Here is a 20122-nt window from a genome sequence, read left to right on the forward strand (position 1 = left end):
ATATTTTCTATATCTTGTCCCTTTTTTTAATTCAACAAATATTTGTCTCTACTTTGTGTCAGCCTTAAGTAATGTATCAGTGAACAAGCCAGAACACTATCTTTACAGTAGTGGGGAAAAGGGATACAAACAAGATAAGTGATTTCCTATCTTGATGATAGGTGCTAAGGAGGAAAAAATAAAGTAAGCACAGAGGGTGGGATACGAGGTGTTGGGGAGGGCTTCTTGGCTTTGTGGTTGGAGCAGCTGGGGAAGGCCTACCCATGAAGATCTTGAAATTTGATTTCATTTCTCCTTTTCTTTTAGCTATGATAGTAGCGGAACTTCCAAAGATGAAATTAAGGAGAGGTTTGCACAGACCATGGAATTTGTGGAGGAGTATTTAAGAGATGTGGTTTGTCAGAGGTTTCCTTTCTCTGATAAGGAGAAAAATAAGCTTACCTTTGAGGTAACCCATGATGAAATAAATGATCTATGCGTTTTATCTACTTTTCGTTGGTCGTTTTTCTATCGGGTAAATAGAAAATATTTTAGCATGTGGTGATTTCTATCATGAGACTCTGATTTTGTAATAAAAAGGAATTCAGCTCAATTTTGTTCCAAAATAAAATAGAACTATCACCAGTCACTTGGCTTAATGGTAGTTAAGTTCTTAGAAGTACCCAGGATGAATTGTATCACGTAAAATGATAAAATATTAGGTATACTCTGTTTATTATATTAAAAACCGCAGAAAAGAAACAGTATGCTTGGGCTCTGTCACAGGCTCTGTCACAGATTAAGCATTTGAGGTACGTAAATCCCGTTACCTTTGAGTTGAAATGTTTCTCTTTGAGACCACCTTTCCTTGTGAGGAGTTCTGTTCCTGAGCATTGCAATATTGTTATCTGCGTTCTCTTTGGCTATAACGTGGCTGGTGCTGTATTACCTTTGGGAAGCTGCACAGACACATGATTAGGTCAGTTGTTGATTAACTAGTTATTGAAATACGTCAGTAGCTTTGCAGTTTTTTGTTTCTTATTTTTTTGTCTTATGAAACAAAATGAAATTTGATTGGAAATGGCAAGCAAAGTACATGCTTTCTCTTACCATAACAAGGGTCAGAATTAGTCATTTATCAGCTAGTCAACATAAAACTGAAGGGTACAGTTTATTTAATACCATCTCTCTTTCTTTTGTTTTCATATAATAGGTTGTAAATTTAGCTAGGAATCTCATATACTTTGGTTTCTACAACTTTTCTGACCTTCTACGATTAACCAAAATCCTCCTGGCCATACTGGACTGCGTGCACGTGACGACCATCTTTCCCATTAGCAAGATGGCGAAAGGAGAAGAGAATAAAGGTAAGAACGTAGTGGCAAAGTAGAGGCGTGGGATTTGCTGGCACCCACACACCTGGGATACGTTCTCCCAGCCTCTCCCCTTGCTACTCTTGTCATGTGTTTCCCTGTGAGGTCCTGTCCTTTCCTTGTCCTTTTCTTCTGGATTTTTCATTATAGACATTTCCCCCCCCTTTTTTTTTTTTTAAATTATTTTTTTGAGAGAACAAGAGCAGAGAGAGAGCACACACAAGCTGGGGGGAAGGGAAGAGGTAGAAGGAGAAGCAGGCTCACCGCTGAGCAGGGAGCCCGATGCAGGACTCGATCCCAGGACCCTGGGATCATGACCTGAGCTGAAGGCAGATGCTTAACCGACTGAGTCACCCAGATGCCCCCATTATGGACATTAAAAAAAACAAAAACAAAAACAAAAAAACGCTGAAAGAACAGCACAGCAGACATCTATAGATCACAACTTTGGGTCCTTGATTATTCACGTTTTGCTCGATTTCCTTTAGATTTATGTAGGAGTCTGTGTATCTGTTTTGCCAAAGCATTTGAAAGTTATCTGACAAATTGAATGCTTATCTCTGAAGAACACATGTCCTATTCGATGTGTTATGAGGCATTTAATGATGATATTAGCATGTGATGAAATAAAATCCATACTTGTATTTCCAATCTGTGACTAGGAAAATCTGCCTTTGTATGTGTACTTTTTACTCTGTTTTAGGGTCAGTGTGGGCACGTGCAAGGTACTCATGTCTGGAAAATTGTTGAACTTGTCTCTACAGCTAGAAGAGAAAAAGTACATCTCCTTACCTCCCGCTGTCTGTCAGGTCCTGTGCTCAGTCATTTCACATATTTTTCACCACCTCATCCTCTGACTGAGCGCCTTTATTCTCATTTTAGAGACGAGGAAACTGAGCCTCAGAGGTAATCCAGTGTACTCGGGTGTTAGTAGCAGCTCTCGGTTTGTGCCTTCTTAACTCCTGACCCCTAATTTTGTGCATAGTAACAAGTGTGGGCTAGGTGACCAGGAAAATTTGGCAGGTGAATTAATACACAGAAATGCCCTTTGGGGGTTTCAAAGCCCATGTATTTTCCGCTACTCCTGAGTCCCCAAATTTTTGATGCATATTAACCTTTCCCAGTTCCTAGGGTCCTGAGAATGTGTCGGAACAGGGACGTGTTAAATAATATGTCTCGAGCCTGTGCCCCCTGCCAGGCACCTGAGAGTACTCTCCCAGAATGTTGTCATGACTGAGGTCTGTCCTGGCCCTTCCTAGGCAGTAACGTAATGCGGTCCATCCACGGGGTTGGAGAGCTGATGACCCAGGTGGTGCTCCGGGGAGGAGGCTTTTTGCCCATGACTCCCATGGCTGCTGCCCCTGAGGGCAACGTGAAACAGGCAGAACCAGAGAAGGAGGACATCATGGTCATGGACACCAAGTTGAAGATCATTGAAATACTCCAGGTAACCGTCAGCAAGAGGTGGAGGGGAATGTATTCACAGGGCTACCACTTGGATCTTGTCCCTGATTTTATAAAGCCCTAGACTTTCTGGGGAGAGACTGGAGATAAATTCTTAGCTCATTATTAAGTGCCGTGTATGAACCAGCTGTCTTCATCCTTCTATCATCTCATACCCCTTCTCAGTGTGCCCTTGTCCCTCCAGCCATGACAAAACTTCCTGTGGTCACCTTAGTTTTTCATAATCATTGCCCTCTATGTCTTCACCCAAACTAATTCACTTAGTTAAGCTTCTGCATAAAGCTGGATTCCTTGCTTATTGTTCACAACTAGTTTAAGGTTCCTTTAACTTGGCAGCACCTGCCTCCCTCCCTCCCTTCCTTTTTCATTCATTTATTCAACAAATATTTATTGAAACTGATTCTGTGCCAAGTACTTTTAAGCATCGGAGGTCCAGCACTGAACAACATAGGTTAAATTCCCGCTTCTAAAGCGCCTACATTTCGGTAGGAGTCATGGGCATATTGAACAACAGGTATACTGTGTCAGATAGTGGCAAGTGCTGAGGACGCTAAAATATAAAGGAGGGTCAGGACGGTTTGGAGGCCACCAGGGGGTGGGGATCTGGGATACTGTTTTTGATGGGGTTGTCAGACAAGGCCTCTCTAGTAAGGCGACGTGATCGGAGACCCGAAGGAAGTGAGGAAGCAAGCACGTGGGTATCTAGGAAGTCTCTGAGGCAGAGGGAATAACTGAGAAGAACCTGAGGTGGGAGTATACCTGGCAAGTTTTGGAATAGGTTGGGTTCAAGAGGGAACGGAAGAAGATGAATCGGATGGAGTAAGGACAAACAACTCTTTTGAGTGGATTTGCTATAAAATGCACAGAGAAATGGGGAGGTACCTGAAGGGTGATTGTTGGTCACTGCAAGTTTTTTTGTAATATATTTTTTTAAGCTGGGAGTTTTTTTTTTTATTATATTATGTTAATCACCATACAGTACATCCCCGGATTCCGATGTAAAGTTCGATGCTTCATTAGTTGCGTATAACACCCAGTGCACCATTCAGCAAGTGTGTATGTGGAATGGAATTGTCAGCTAGGGAGGGACAAGTTGTTGACATAGGAGAGAGAGGATAATTGTGGGAGTGAAGACCTTGCATGGGCAAAAGGAGGTATGGGAGCCAGTCTCCTGGAGACAGGGATTGGTCTTAGGTATGAGGACCCTCCTGATCTCCCGACAGTCTGTGTTTTCCTCATTCTGCTTGTAGGTCATTTTTATTCATTAACAAAATCCTTTGCTCCTTGATGAAAAGAATACTGTTACCATTTTTCCCTTTTATCTCATGTTGCCTGCTGCCAACCCCAGAACATGTAGTAGGTGATTATCAATGTTTACAGACTTAAGAATTTGTATTTGGAGTCTGAAATCATATTTTATCAATAATTTGAAAGCATTCACGAGAATCCTCAAATAGTTAAGACCACAGAGAATGACTCAGAAGGAACCTCATTGAATTCTTCCCTAACCAAAAGTTGAGAAGGACTTCTTAGGCTATGGCTTATGCGTCCCAAGTACGTTAGTGTTGTGACTGTGTATCAGCAGTGATGCAGTGTAACACTTGACCACACCTTCACATCTTCTCATGTCATCATCCTAGAAGAGTTGGTCGGTGGAGTCATTGTTTCAACAAATACCTGTTGAGCCCCCATCATATGTAAGGCACTTTGCTGGGCACTAGGAGGAATGCACAGATGATTTGGACAGAGACTATAGCCATAAGAGACTTACAGTGTAATGAGAAAATAAGGAAATGAAACTCCGAAGAAAGTATTCTCCTGGGACACAGGGGTGGGTCATGTGCTCTCATTTAGTAAGCACCAGAGAAGGTTTTTACAGAGGAGGTAGGATTTCATCTGCTCTTTTAAGCCTGGACAGGATTTGTAGAATAGAAACAAGGGGACATCCTGAAGTCCCCTTGAACTTGGAGCATGTTGAACCAGGGCATAACATCCCATGGGCCAGTAGCAACTCCCCTTGGGCAGAGACCTAGAGAGTGTGGAACGGGAGTTGTTAGAGAGAAGGTTGGAAATGAGGACCAGGCCAGGTTCTAGAGAGCTCTGGGTGCCTAAAGTGTTAGGAATTTTTTCTGTAGTGAGCCTTTGAAGATTTTTATACAGGAGACTGCCGTAAGAATAAACACCTTTGAGAGGTGAATCTGGTGATGGCAAGGCAGGAGATAAGGGGAATGTGAGCAGGGGTAGGTGATAGGAGAGATTCAGGAGAGGTGGTGGAGGTGGAACCAATAGGACTTCGTCTCTGATTAGATGTGTGTACCAGGGAAGGAGGAGTTGATGTTCCTGAGACTGACTGAGGTTGAGAAAACCCGGGGAGGACCGACATTGTTTTGTACGATACTGAGTTTGAGACTCTGGGAAGACCCCCAATGGGATGTCCAGTAGTCAGTAGGAAACAAAGACCAAGAGCTTGGAGGGTAAGCCAAGGTAGTGTCTCAGTCTGGGAGAAGTGACAGCCCTGGGATTGGGTAAGGTCACCAAGAGGGCTAGGCAGAGACGAGGGGAGAATAGAAGGGAGAATGTCAGTGAGGTCCTCAAATAATGCCAAGTGGTTAATTTTTTTTTTTTTTTTTTTTTTTTTTTTTTTGTGCTAGCAGTAATCAGGGAAAAAGTAACCTTGCTTCAGAGTAGAAGGCAAAGGAAAATTGGAAGTGAATGAAGAGGGAGCCCAAGGGTTGGTATATAAATCAAAGGAAACCATCTGAAATGAAAAATATGGACCAAGCTAATTTCTAGTAGTAAAAACATTTTTTTCCTCTGTTAATTCTTTTAAATTAAAAGCAGCCAACTTCACCTTTCTCAGGGCCCAGAATTGGCATTTACTACTTGCTGAAGTAATGTTTTATAGAGGATGGAATAGGGAGTGAGTGATTTATTGTTCCAGTTATTAAATTAATTGTCGGAATGCTGAAGTTTGCACTAGAAACTAAGGTGCTATGGACAGACTTGATATATACCCCCATGGAAGTCTGTCGTTAAAGTAATTGTGGAAATCTAAGCCAAATATTTGGCTCACTTAGTGCTTAAGGTAATTGATGCAACAGATACCAGGCCCAGCTAGAGTGCAGTGGCTTGGCAAAGTGTTACAGGTGGTATGCTAATGTAACCAATCTGTTTCCATTTCCACTTGAATCTTTAGTTTATTTTGAATGTGAGGTTGGATTATAGGATCTCCTGCCTCCTGTGTATATTCAAGCGAGAGTTTGATGAAAGCAATTCCCAGACTTCGGAAACATCCTCCGGAAACAGCAGCCAAGAGGGGCCAAGTAATGTACCAGGTTAGTGATTCCACAGTGGGATTTCAGCCGTAGAATGGGGTGTGGGTCTAATAAAAACTGGGATTCCAACAGTACATTCTGCAGAAGGGGTAAAATATGAATATTTTGAAGACTATTGTAATTGAGAACGAAATCCTGGGAGTTAACCTTTTTGAACAGAGGAATAATTGAAAGAGTTTTGATCTCTTCTGGGTTAGGGCTTGTTTCCTTCCGTCGTGGAGTGTCTTAGTCATAAGAGAGCTGAGGGTTGTAGTGTTGTGGCTACATGAAATGCCAAAAAAACCAAACAAAACCCTCTGAGAAAATGTATTGTCCACTAGCAACTTTTCTTCATGATGGAAGTTTTTCCCTGCCCAGGAAATAGTGATGAAGGGTCCGGGGGAAGGTGGTGATGGACACGATCCCACCCGTCAAGGCCTGAGCTTCCTTGGCATGAGGTCCTCACTCTGCTCCACTAAGGGGGTTGTGAGTGGGTAGAAAACTGGCAGGAATGTGGAGCAGTGCACACCAGAGCCACTGGATAGTGTGATCTGGGTTGTCTTGGCTCCACAGCTTTACAAGATAAGATTCTAGAAGACTTGAGGTTCACCTAGGGGCAGGACAAGGCTATTTCTGGGAAAGTTCATCAACAGTCTGGTTTTTTTAGACCTTTCTACATCTGAAGCTATGTTCTCTGACTTTTCAGGTACTCTTGACTTTGAACACATTGAAGAGCAAGCAGAAGGCATCTTTGGAGGAAGGAAAGTATATTTTTAGTGTTCAGTTTTGTAGGTGGTTCTGAGATTGGGAAGCTTCCTTTCGTGTACCTCTCAAAGGCTTTTCCTTCATTTTTCTAGGAAACAATTAGTCTTTGGGTTTAGGTTATTTTGTGGTTCTCTTTGTAACCTTTAGTGCTCAGGTCAGAATGATACTAATTGGCTCTGTGTGTGTGTGTGTTCATGTATTTCCTGCCTGGATGGAAGGAATGTAAGTAGGTTTCCCCAAATACACATATTAAAAAGGTGTTTTTTTAATGGTGCAAAATAGGGTTGAAAGAAAGAGGGGATTGAAAACAAAGTGAGGTTAGCAAGATCATGTGTTTCTGCTGCTGGTGGACTGCCATTTTTGTCCCTGAGCTCTTCAGAGACCGTGCAACAACAAAAGAAGCATCCATTGTCCCTAACATTAGATGAATGTATGATCCTGTTTTTAAAATATCAGATTTCTCAATGTTGACTCAAAACATTATGAGACTCAAATACCTACAAGACTCGAGTAACCATAAGCTCATATAAATACTCCTTGCACGTACTCCTTTTTGAAATATTTATTTATTTATTTTTAAAGCAACCAAAAGCATTCATTTGGGGTCTTAGGGATTGCAGTCCAGGGAACACAGAGTAGACGGAAACTGATGGAAATCTAAAGTGCGCTCCGAATTGCCAGTAGGGAATGAAGGCTTATAGAGGCAAAAACCACAAGATTACATAAATTGCTCTAGAAGAATTATGCTGGCAGAATTAAACCGCCTATCTAATACAGAATTGAGTGTTTAGTTAGCAACTGTTACATTATCTCTATTTCATTGTCCTTTTCTTTTAGAGATTTTCTTTATTTGAGAGAGAGAGCGGGAGAGGGAGAAGCAGACTCCCCGCTGAGTAGGGAGTCTGACACGGAGCTCAAGGCTGGGACTCTGGGGTCATGACCTGGACCAAAGGCAGATGCTTAACCAACTGAGCCACCCAGGTGCCCCCACGTAGTTCTTTTCATACACATACTTGGTTTAATTATCTATTGCTGTGTAACAAACTACTCCAGATATTTAGTGGCTTGAAAAGCTAATCTTTTATTGCCTCTCACAATTAAGTGGGTTGACTGGGGCTAAGCTGGATGTCTCATCTGCTGGTCACCGTTCAGTCTCTTGGGGCTGGCACATCCCAGGTTCTTTACTCACATTTCTGGCTCCTTGGTAGGAATATCTGTAAGGCTGGGACCTCTCTTTCTCCCTCCCCTCCTTTCTCTCTACACGTGACTGTCTTAGGCTTCTTTGTAGCATGGTGACTGGCTCTAAGTGCAAAGATCCCAACAGGATGGGTCAACAGTGTACAACACTAATCGAGCCGCTGCTTGTATCATGTTGCTAATATCCTGTTGGTCAGAGCAAATCACATGGCTGAGCCCTGTGTCAGTGTGGGAGGGGCCTCCGTAAGGATGTCTATACCAGGAAGGTCTCTTTTGTTGGGGGGCCACCAACGTTAGCCGTCTGCCTCAGTGCTTACAGTGTAAAACCTGTGAAATTTGAATTAGCCGTATTATTTACTATGATGAAAGATGTTTTTTCTGAAACACAGAGTTTGTTGAGTTCAGCATGATGACACTCCCATGTGCTCTTTTGATCTCAACTTTCCCATCATTTTCTAACACTGAACAGCAGTGACACTGTCTTCACAGCTTTTTGGAGCACGTAGCATGAATAGAGTATTTTCCTGTGAAATCCTCTCTGTGCTTTTCTTGCTAACCTGCACGCATGGAGGTCTCACCATTTGGCATTCATGTGATTGTAAATACAACGTAGGCACTGACATAACCACGGAGTGGCGGTGCTCAGTTATGCAGCGGTCTGCCATCTGATCCAGGACATGCTTATTAATTTTTTCATTAAATAAATGGCACACAGTGATAATAATACTGAGATAACCCCTGACAGCTGGCTAATGAACCTCAGTTTGAGCACACTGCGTCTCCATGGTTCGTGGCCACAGTCCTCGAAGTGCAGACCGCCTGCTACCAGCTTGTGACATGAGAAGCACAGAACATGGGAATGATCACTGGGTCACTTCTGTGGCATCTTGACACTGCCACATCCACATGACACTGCCACATCCACATGCGTGGTCAGGGGACCTGGGACAGACCAAGACATCAGTTAGTTGTAGAGTAAAAGAAAAAGCAAGTGGTCCTTTACCACAGGTACTTTGGTAGGCACTGAATTGCAGCACCTTAAATAAAAAATAAACTCCTGGTTTAGGAGAAACACAACTGCGTGCAGTTTTCCACCCATAGATGAGGCCCAGCAGAAGAACACTCAAAGGGAGGAGTTGGGAATCTGGATAGAAAAGCCAGGTCCTGTCACTGTGGGAAGGTAGGGACTATGCTTTAAAATTGGGCAGTGGTGAGATCTTCATTGTCCCTTCACCTTACAATATAGTAGAAGTTAAAGCAAGATTGTGTTATTACAGGACTTATTAATACTCAAGTCCCCTGGGGTCAACTACAGGGTTAGAACTCTGGTGGGTGTGTCTGGGTCCGAGTGTATGAGAGAAGGGCGTCCGTGGCTCATCTGGCCTTTCCCCTTCCACGCACTCCTTCAGTGAGGAGAACACCCCCCTGGACTTGGATGACCACGGCGGCAGAACCTTCCTCCGAGTCTTGCTGCATTTGACGATGCACGACTATCCACCCCTGGTGTCAGGGGCCCTGCAGCTTCTCTTCCGGCACTTCAGTCAGAGGCAGGAGGTCCTACAGGCCTTCAAACAGGTAGCTGGGGGTGCCATTCGTGTGCGTGTGTGTGTGTGTGTGTGTGTGTGTGTGTGGTGGTGCTGGTGGTGCCGACTTTCTAAGAGGCTGTCGTGGGCCACTAACATGTTGTATTTGTTCAGGTCCAGCTGCTTGTTACCAGCCAAGATGTCGACAACTACAAACAGATCAAACAAGACTTGGATCAGCTGCGATCCATCGTAGAAAAGTCGGAGCTCTGGGTGTACAAAGGGCAGGGCCCTGACGAGGCCATGGATGGAGCCTCTGGTGAAAATGAACATAAGAAAACAGAGGTGGGTGGAATGCAGGTCACGCTACTGCAGCAGATGGATGGGCTCCTCAAACAAGGGAACGTCCTCCTCTGGTTTTAGGTAAAAGTGCAGATTGTAGGATGAGCTTTATTCTCAAGAGATCTGCTTGTTCAGTAGCCGTAGTAACAGCCATTCTCCTAGGAGATAAGCTGCAAAATGGAAGTTTAGCTGCTTCTTCCATGTTACCTTGGACCGTGGGGGATAGACCATTGAGTGGATAAGCACCCGACTTCCCTCGCAGACCCACCTGGGAAAGAGCCTGTTCTCAGCGCGCTGGCCCCCCATTCTCTCCCACATCAGTGGAACCATGTCAATCAGAATGGGTTGGGCCGAAACCCAGCACGACTATAGGAAAACTGCCAAACTCTCATCGTTTCCTAAATGCTGATGCCAACCCGAGCAAACACACTATTGCCCAAGGGCCAAACTAACCACACTTACGTTTACTTTGGTTCCTAGGAGGGGAATAACAAGTCACAAAAGCATGAGAGCACCAGCAGCTACAACTACAGGGTGGTAAAAGAGGTAAGCGGCCCTCCCGCCTTCTTCCTTCTTTATTAATTCTCCTGGGAGCCACAGTTGGTGAGAGTCGAGTTGAAGGTGCAAACACTTCAGCTCTTTTCTTCATGTAAAGTTTCGCTGGGAGAAAGAAGCTCGCAGAGATTANGGGGGAGTGGGAGAGGAAGAAGCAGGCTCATAGCAGAGGAGCCTGACGTGGGGCTCGATCCCGTAACGCCGGGATCACGCCCTGAGCCGAAGGCAGACGCTTAACCGCTGTGCCACCCAGGCGCCCCCGAATCATCTTCTGCCACTTTTTTTTTTTTTGTGTGTGTGTCCTCAGTTTTCTCACTTTTTATAAGTGCAGGTAGCGCCTGTATTTCTGAAGGTCTATAATTGACCAAAGGATTAATGGATACAATTGTCAAGGCTCTGTCTCAGTGTCTGGCACATAGTGTCCACCGGTGAGGGCTCTAGTTCTTTAGAAGTCTTTGCCTAAGGTGCTTCAGAGTTGGGAGATTGGGAGCTTTGTGGGTTTTACCCCCAGAGCAGACTCTTCCCAAGGGCCTGGCAATGATGCTGAGCCTCGACATTTTAGGAGATCTTTCTGAAACCATCCCTCTTTCGGTTGAAGTCCTAGTCCACTGCGCACTCTGAAAGGGCATGTTCTTAGCCACGTGGAGATGCGGTTTGAGGGACAATACATAAGGATACTACAGTATCCCTCGTTTTGGGTGTTTTAATATGCTGTGATCACTTCTGCCTCCCTGCCCGCAATCAGCGCCTACGCTTTTTTTCTCAGTTTTGCTTCCTAGTTTTCAGAGGTTGATTTCTTTCATTTTTTTTCAAAAAAAAATTTTTCTGGCGGTATTGAGGTATAATTGAGCCCCCAAAATTGTAATCTCGCTAAAGCATGACATGCCATAATTTGATAGATACACTGTGAAATAGTGACCACAGTCAAGTGAATTAGCACATCCAACCCCCTCTTCTGAGGGAGGTGAGAACACGTCGGATTGACTCTCGGCAAACTTCACACGTCCCTACACCGTCATTGGCTGTTGTCACCGTGCTGTGCATGGAGCCGAGGTGGTGGTCAGAGGTACACACTTGGGCTCTTTCTTTCGGACAGATTCTGATTCGGCTGAGCAAGCTCTGTGTTCAGGAGAGCGCGTCCGTGAGGAAGAGCAGGAAGCAGCAGCAGCGCCTGCTGCGGAACATGGGCGCGCACGCCGTGGTGCTGGAGCTGCTGCAGATTCCCTACGAGAAGGTGAGCGGGTCCCTCCTCCCCCCCGTGGCTGCTGCTCCCCTAAACCTTTCCGTTTGGTATCGTCGGTGAAGACATGAAGCTGATGGATGACCGTGAATACAAGGCACTTGTAGGTCGCTCGTATGAAACAGACAGAGCGTCATAAAATCGAATCACCCGTAACCTGCCTCCAGTTTTAAAATTCTAAGCAAGAGTCCATGGGTTCTCGCCTTGCTCCCACGCCACGCTGGATGCCAAGGTTGGATAGACGGAGCTCTGTCTGCCATGGGCTTGTGCTCGACAGTGGCCTCTGCTAATACCCTCAGGCAGTGTAAGCCCTACAGGTTACTAAACGCACGCGGGAACGCCCACTTTGGAGGTCCTCCGTAGTGTGCTGACATCTGGCCAAGTATTTGGATCTATCATATACTTGGCTCTAAGTCCTCTTTTCGGTCATTAGAAGTGACACTGTCTGTCCCAGCGTTTGTCATTGACAGTGATAAAATTTAGGGAAGTAGGATAATAGCGCCTGGCACTGTGCAGCCTGACGGGACATCTGCAAAAGCGTCCATTCGCTTCCAAAATCCAGGGCAGTTGTCATGGTGTTCCCACTTGACAAATGAGGAGACTGAGGTTTCGGGAAGTTTAGAGTCCCAGGGCAGGGACTTCTGTGTCTTGAGTTTCCCAGTGACTGCCAGAGAAACTTGCTGGTGACAAGTTGCCTGAAGAAGGCTTACCGCTCGTGCTTGCTGGGGGCCAGGCACTGCACTCATTTTCATTCACTAGTTCATTTCATCCCTAAGACAGCACATGAGACAGGTCGTACTTTTAGTAGCCCCACTTTAGATGAGAGGGCTGGTGCCAGAGGTTCAATACCTTGCCTACACGGCCCAGCAGCACTAGCAGAGCCAGCTCTGCCCAGTTGTGGAGCCCAGGTCTTGTGTGCCATACCTGCTGCCCTGTGCTCAGGGAAGTTTTTGGCAGAGGCCACCACCACAGTCGTGGGGACCATGGGATTCCGGCTAGTCAAGCCTTTCAATAGCTGCAAATAAAGTATAAGCTTAATCCCTCTACTAGGCCAGGGACTTAACTAAGTTGAAATGAATATAATTGTGCATGTCATCCAAACTTGGCTGACGTTTAGGCTAGAACCAGCAGTTTGCTGGCCTTACCTCTGCCTCATAATATCACCAGTTTCCTTAAACAAAGACATGCCTTCGTGGAGTTGTATTAACGTAACGAATAGGGAACCTGATGTGGTTGGAATTGGTGGCAGAGTGTGTGTGTGTGTGTGTGTGTGTGTGTGTGTGTGTGTGTGTGTCTGTTACTGAATGAGTGCAGATGTCCTAGTGTGGGAAAACAGTGGAGGAATTCCTGCAGATACTCTCTTGTTATGTGATGTCTTTATTTTTTATTTATTTTTTATTTTTTAATTTTTTTAAAAGATTTTACTTATTTATTTGACAGAGAGAGAGACAGCCAGTGAGAGAGGGAACACAAGCAGGGGGAGTGGGAGAGGAAGAAGTAGGCTCCCAGCAGAGGAGCCTGATGTGGGACTCAATCCCAGAATGTGGGGATCACGCCCTGAGCCAAAGGCAGACACTTAACGACAGAGCCACCCAGGCGCCCCTATGTGATGTCTTTAAAGCTGACCTATCTTATAAAAATCCATTTCAAACAATAAAGTCTTTAGTTTCTATGAGCCCAGCAGATTCTTTTAGCTGAAGAAGTGAAGGAGTGCAGAACTGTTTGAGATTACCGTTGTCACCCAGCAGTGTCTCTCTGTCCCAAGGCCTCTGATTTATTAGAACTGGAAGGCGTGCCACTTTCTCTGTTAATGGGAGACAAATGTAATACTCTGTTGTATGGGGATTTGCTATTAGTGTACTCATCCGTGTTTGATTGTTAGGACTGGTAGCCCAGATTCCTTCTGTTAGCTGTTCTGACAGATGTGTCCTGTTTTCTCCCAGGATTATTATCTAGACCAGGGTGAGCAAACTGCAGACATGAACCAAATCCAGCCTACCACCTGTTTTTATTAGCATATTAGCTAAGAATGATTGTTCCATTTTTAAACAGTTACATTCTTAGTGGTACCTGCATAATGTCCTCTCTTTTGCTTTTTTTTTTTTAAGATTTTATTTATTTATTTGACAGAGAGACAGCCAGCCAGTGAGAGAGGGAACACAAGCAGGGGGAGTGGGAGAGGAAGAAGCAGGCTTCCCGCCGAGCAGGGAGCCCAATGCGGGGTTCGATCCCAGGACCCTGGGATCATGACCTGAGCCGAAGGCAGATGCTTAACGGCTGAGCCACCCAGGCGCCCCCTCTCTTTTGTTTTTTTACCCACAAAGCCTAAAGTATCTGTCTGACCCTTGGTCTAGACCAGAGCCAGTAGGTAACGTTGATTATGTGATAACTATCTAAGCACTGGACATGGATTTTGTCACTTAATCTTCATGACAACCATATGAAGTGTGCATTACCTCCATTTTGCAGATGAGGAGACGGAGGCCCTGCACGGTTAAATAACTTGCCTGACGTCACACAGCTACTGAGTGGTAGATCTGGCATAAGAACTAAGCAGTCAGGTTTCGGGGCCTGGCTTCCTAACTGCTAGGCTGTCTGGCCTCTGAAAAGAGGTGATATAAGTGAGAAGACTTAGGGAGGTTACCGGGGGCTAAACGAATAGGAGAGATGCTTCCATTTCATTCTCCTTTCATTTTTAGTGTATTAAAGGTTTGTTTGTTTAGAATTGGGTAAAATGGCAGTAGGGTTTAATCAACTGTCTTCTCATAGGGCATCTAACACTGTACAAACACTCAGTATGTGTTTTTACTGTAGGAAATGAGAGTCACATAACCAGCTGTGTCAAATGCCTGGGGCAGGTATTATTCCCATTTTGCAGATGGGAAAACTAACTTTTGGGTTAAATGCTGAGGCTGAGGTGACAAGAAAAGGATTGCAGCAGGTATATTTGCCCAAATTTATAATCTAAAGAGATCACTCATTTATGGAACATAAGAAGTAGGAAGATCAGTAGGAGAAGAAAGGGAAGAAGAAAGGGGGGGTAAACAGAAGGGGGAATGAAGCATGAGAGACTATGGACTCTGGGAAACTGGGCTTCAGAGGGGAGGGGGGTGGAGGAATGGGATAGGCTGGTGATGGGTATTAAGGAGGGCACGTATTGCATGGTGCAGTGGGTGTTATATGCAAGTTATGAATTATGGAACTTTACATCAAAAACTAGGGATGTGCTGTATGGTGACTAACATAATATAATAAAAAAATTTATTAAAAAATAAAAGTAAAGGGGCGCCTGGGTGTCTCAGACGTTAAGCGTCTGCCTTTGGCTCAGGGCGTGATCCCGGCGTTCTGGGATCAAGCCCCATGTCAGGCTCTTCCGCTGGGAGCCTGCTTCTTCCTCTCCTGCTCCCTCTGCTTGTGTTCCCTCTCTCGCTGACTGTCTCTCTCTCTCTCTCTCTCTGTTGAATGAATAAATAAAAAATCTTAAAAAAAAATAAAAAATAAATAAAAATAAAAAAAATAAAGAGATTTCTACTCTAACATGTTATCTCCTGCCAAAAGCTAATGTATACATACGTTAGGCAGATTAAAAAAAAGGTGAGCCCGAGAGCTGGGGGGTGTGGGCTCAGCACCAGTGATGCAGTCAGCCTCTGCTCTGCTGTCACTCTGTTCTCAGAAATGGGGGGTTCAGAAATTTGGGCCATTGGTAGAAAGGGGAATCCAGAGGCTTCCTCTCAGCTTCTACTCTGTATTGCATTTTTCCCGAATAAATTCTTTTTGTATCTGCCCACAGCTAGTGGAAGAGAATATAAGACAATTGAATAACTTACTGACTTCTTTGCAGTGTCAGCAATATAGCACCCCAGTATTTTCACACGACAGGCCCTCAGCAAGCACCTCCAGAACCCCACTAGGCAGGTGATGGACGTGTCATAGAACTGGGTCTCCTGGCCTAGAGATAGGTGCTGTCACCTGTTGACCTTCTCTTGTCCACAGCATAGCCCTGGTTTCAACCTATTTTTCATCTACCTCCACCCACACAGGCTGAAGATACCAAGATGCAGGAGATAATGAGGCTGGCTCATGAATTCCTGCAGAATTTCTGTGCAGGCAACCAGCAGAATCAAGCCTTGCTACACAAGCATATAAACCTGTTTCTCAACCCAGGGGTAAGACTTCAAGCCTATCTGGAACTCTGTGAGGGGAGGGCATGAAGCAGTAAGAGGAACAGCTTGTTCTTTTGCTGTTGTGACCACGGGGACTTATCATGCAACATTCATTCCAAGGGGAGCAGTAGGACCAACTCTCAGGAGGACGTAAATACTCCCCATCATTTTAGAGGAGAAGGCGGGGAAAGGGAGGAGGTAGTAGGGCAAGGTAAGATATATTTATATTTTTTCTTAACATTCTTTATTACATCCTATTTTAGCCCTAGAGAGTTGCTGATTCTCACTCTCCAGCCACATCCTCCTGAGGTCATGCGTAAAGTTTTCTGTGTACATAATATAATATATAATACATTAGATACATACAAATATATATTCATATAAAACATAACTGTTATATTTTAGTTTGTCAGATATGTTTTCAAAGTATGTATTCTGTATTTTTTTTTAAAGAAAAATGGTGACATACTCTACACTTTATTTTACATTATGCTTTTTTCACTTAATGCATTATGGCTGTCTTTGCAAGTCACAGATATATAAAGTTTTTGCTCTTTTGATGAGAATTTGTGACGGCTACATGGTGTTCCATAGTATGGCTGTAACTTTTTAAAAACCATTCTCATATTAGTAGACATCTAGGCGATGTCTAATTGTTGGTTTTGTAAATAATTCTACAAAGGACATCCTTGTAAATACACGCACACTCACACATTCATTAGTCCACTAGAGCTTTGGAGGAGAAGGGTTGATAGGCTAAGGGGTAATACTCCCTCTTTGTTATTTGTATGGGGAAGGAAAAGACAAAAGATAAAAAGTTTAAAGCCACCTACCTCACACCAACCATAAAACTTAATCACTTAATAACTCTGGGTAAAAAATAGAAAATAAATCTTCTAGAAGATAACGTGAAAATATCTTAATGACCTAGTGGAAAGCAAAGTTTTCTTACACAGTATACAAACAGGACTAATTATAAAGGAAAATATCAATAAACCAGACTTCTTTAAAAACTTCTATTCACTAAATGACATCATTAAGATCACCCAGAAGTAAACCAAAGAGGAGGAGAGGACATTTGCATTGCATGTGTCCAATAAAGAACTCCTATCCAGAATATATAACTCAAAAAAGCCAGTAATGAAAAGGACAACCCACTTTTAAAAATGGGCAAAAAAAAAAATTAAGATGAAATCATCCATAGAAGAAATCCAGGCAGCCAGTAAATGGGACAAGGTGATCATCAAAGAAGTATAAATTAAATAAGATTTGCACAACAAAGTATGACTAAAACCAGAGAGACCAACAACACTGTAAATCAGCAAGGGTATGGAAAAGCTCTAGTGTAGAATGAAAGTTGTTAACATCTTTTGAAAGCTGTTGGCAAGTACTTTCTCAAGCCAAATGTTTATACTTCGCAACACAGCAATTCCACTCTTGGGTGTAAACCCAACAGAAATGCAAGTATATTAAAGTTTAGCAGAAGACACGTTCAGAAATGCTCAGAGCAGCACTATTTGTGCTGAGACTAGTGTTACTACTTGCCATTAAAACCAGATACACCCCCAAATGCCCATCAGCAATAGAATAGATAAGCACATTGTGGTTTATTCGTGCCATGAAATATACATAGCAGTGACCGCGAACAAAGTACTGATACACGCAACAACAAGTTGACAGCCCCGCAAATGTACTATTGAGCAAAAGAAACCAGACAGGAGAGAGTACATGAGGCTCAACAGTGGGCAAAAGGAATCTGTGGTTGCAGAAATCAAAACGAGTTAAAGTGGGTGGTGAGGCATTTCGTTTCTTGATCTGGGTGCTGGGGTTTCCTGTGTAGTTCATTGAGCTGAAGTCTAGTGATTTGTTTCCCTTTCCGTGTGTTTATCATGATTGAAAAAGAAGGCAGTACAGAAGTGAGAGAGGAGAAAGGGCTCTTCGTGGGTTTAAATGCTTCTCTCTGCGTGCTTTGGTAGACTCTCTTTCTCACATTGTACTCTGCTCCAGCCGCCTTTTGACCATTTCCCTGTGCTCCTGCCTTCACTCTTGTGCCAGATCCTGGAGGCGGTCACCATGCAGCACATCTTCATGAACAATTTCCAGCTCTGCAGTGAGATCAATGAGCGGGTTGTCCAGCACTTTGTTCACTGCATCGAGACTCACGGTCGAAACGTCCAGTACATAAAATTCTTACAGACAATCGTCAAGGCAGAAGGGAAATTCATCAAAAAGTGCCAAGACATGGTCATGGCTGAGGTGACAGCTGTTTATTTCTATATACCTTCATCTCGTGTTCCATACAAATTTTTAAATTATTGCTAACTGTACGAACTGACACCTTCTCCTGGAGCCACATAAACAAACAAAACGAATTGTGGCTTGTGTGAGAGAGAGTGTGTGTGTGAGCTTAAATTGTATATATAGGTGAGAGTCTGATCAGATTTTTCATAGCAGTGAATCTATTTATTTTAAGGCAGTTTGGCTCAGATTCTTCTGAGAGGGGGGAAAAAATAGGAATATTGACCCCAAATTACAATGAATAGAGATTAAGTGTAGATAGAAACTAGTGAGCCAGAACAGCCTACCTTCCTGTGGATTATATGACCTTTTCCTTAATTATTCACTTAACTAGCTAGAAAAATTGTTGCTTGCTGATTCATGGGAAGAAGCTGGTCAGTGGAACTGGGGCAAAGGCCCACTGGGTTCTCTGTGGGAAGTCAGTGCCCCCATGGGATGCTGTCTGACCAGGAAGGCCCTCTACCACACCTGTGATTCAAATCTACTCAGTTGAATCTTTCCATCTGTTGAAAAAATGAAACCTCAAGTAAATCCACCTAACACTTGGATTTATAATCCCATCTAATAAAAAACATAGGATTCCAGCGGAAGGTAGTGTCGTGTAATTGAAAGAATTGACTTCCTGGGCTGTGAATGTAGGCTACGCTACTTTACAGGCAGTGTGACCTGATGACTTCCCCAACCCTCAGCGTGCCTTCCTATAAAATGAAGGCACCGTGGTATTCCGCTGAGAAGCTGACATGCCGACTCAGTGAAATAATGGTGACAATAATAGCTAACATTTATCGGAAGCCTGCCATACCCTAGTCACGGTTCTAAGCAATTTACATATAATCATTTATTTAATCTACATGACACAGCATCATGAGTTAGGTATCATCTTTGTCCTCAGTTTTACAATCATAACTGAGGCACAGTGAGGTTAGGTAATCCTCGTGGGGTGTTTATCATGGTATCTGGCACCTAATTAGAGCTTATAAAGCTGAGATGTTATTATGCAAATATTATTGACTATATTTATTTTGACTTCTGTGCCATCCCTTTTTGGCTCTTCTGTATTTCTTGCAGTGGCTAAAACTGATTTACTCTTAAGTAGATTTATGAGAAGTCCCACACTGTCCTGGAGACAAGTTATAAGTAGGAATGCCTTGATTTTTTGACGAGTATTGAAAGGAAGGCGTATCTTAGTGAGAAGTGGATAATTGGTAATTTTGAAGAGAGAAGGCAGTATGTGAAAGAGTTGTAAGAGGGTATCCCCTCTTTTATACTTTTCAAGCATAAAAAAATGGAAACATTTTTAAAAAGAAAAATCATAGCCTACATATTAGGTTTGGAAATCCAAGTGCAAGCTTGCAATCTACATTTCCACTTGATACATGAATGTTGGTCTGCAGACTTTCTCTTCCCTTGATAGTTTATTAAGGCCACTGAGATACCCCTGTATCTGTCGATTAAAATTCTGCTGAAGATTTTCAGTTGTTGATTAATAGAAATGAATGAAATTTAGATGAATTTAGTAATATAGGTGAGACTGGTTTTGGAAAGCAAATGCTGACAGAACATCTCTCTTTCTCTGTCAGTAGATATTTTTTAAATGGTGTCCCCACCTCCGCAAGCTTGTAATATAAACAAGCCCTGTTCTTTTTATAGCTGGTTAATTCGGGAGAGGACGTCCTAGTGTTCTACAACGACAGAGCCTCTTTCCAGACCCTGATCCAAATGATGAGGTCAGAGCGGGACCGGATGGACGAGAACAGCCCTCTCATGTACCACATCCACCTGGTGGAGCTCTTGGCCGTGTGCACTGAGGGCAAGAACGTCTACACAGAGATAAAGTGCAACTCTCTGCTCCCACTGGATGACATTGTCCGCGTCGTGACCCACGAGGACTGCATCCCCGAGGTGAGCG

The 20122-nt window shown here is 43.7% G+C and overlaps 1 protein-coding gene across 9 annotated transcripts in view; it reads left to right on the top strand.

Annotated features, from left to right (window-relative positions):
• ITPR1 (inositol 1,4,5-trisphosphate receptor type 1) overlaps positions 1-20122 on the top strand; it is a 328561-nt gene that overhangs the window by 160553 nt on the left and 147886 nt on the right. For all 9 annotated transcript variants that reach the window (XR_004624746.1, XM_019800455.2, XM_034658671.1 and 6 more), the window contains 12 exons: positions 307-448; positions 1193-1346; positions 2612-2799; positions 6013-6151; positions 6837-6891; positions 9502-9667; positions 9790-9960; positions 10438-10503; positions 11609-11746; positions 15793-15918; positions 17971-18171; positions 19864-20115. Coding sequence is in view for 8 of the 9 variants with exons in the window: in XM_019800455.2 (XP_019656014.1) it covers positions 307-448; positions 1193-1346; positions 2612-2799; positions 6013-6151; positions 6837-6891; positions 9502-9667; positions 9790-9960; positions 10438-10503; positions 11609-11746; positions 15793-15918; positions 17971-18171; positions 19864-20115 (1798 nt within the window). In the remaining variant the exon portion in view is untranslated. The remainder of the gene's footprint in view (positions 1-306; positions 449-1192; positions 1347-2611; positions 2800-6012; positions 6152-6836; positions 6892-9501; positions 9668-9789; positions 9961-10437; positions 10504-11608; positions 11747-15792; positions 15919-17970; positions 18172-19863; positions 20116-20122) is intronic.

The sequence above is a fragment of the Ailuropoda melanoleuca genome, chromosome 4, assembly GCF_002007445.2.
Source record: "Ailuropoda melanoleuca isolate Jingjing chromosome 4, ASM200744v2, whole genome shotgun sequence".
NCBI lineage: Eukaryota > Metazoa > Chordata > Mammalia > Carnivora > Ursidae > Ailuropoda > Ailuropoda melanoleuca.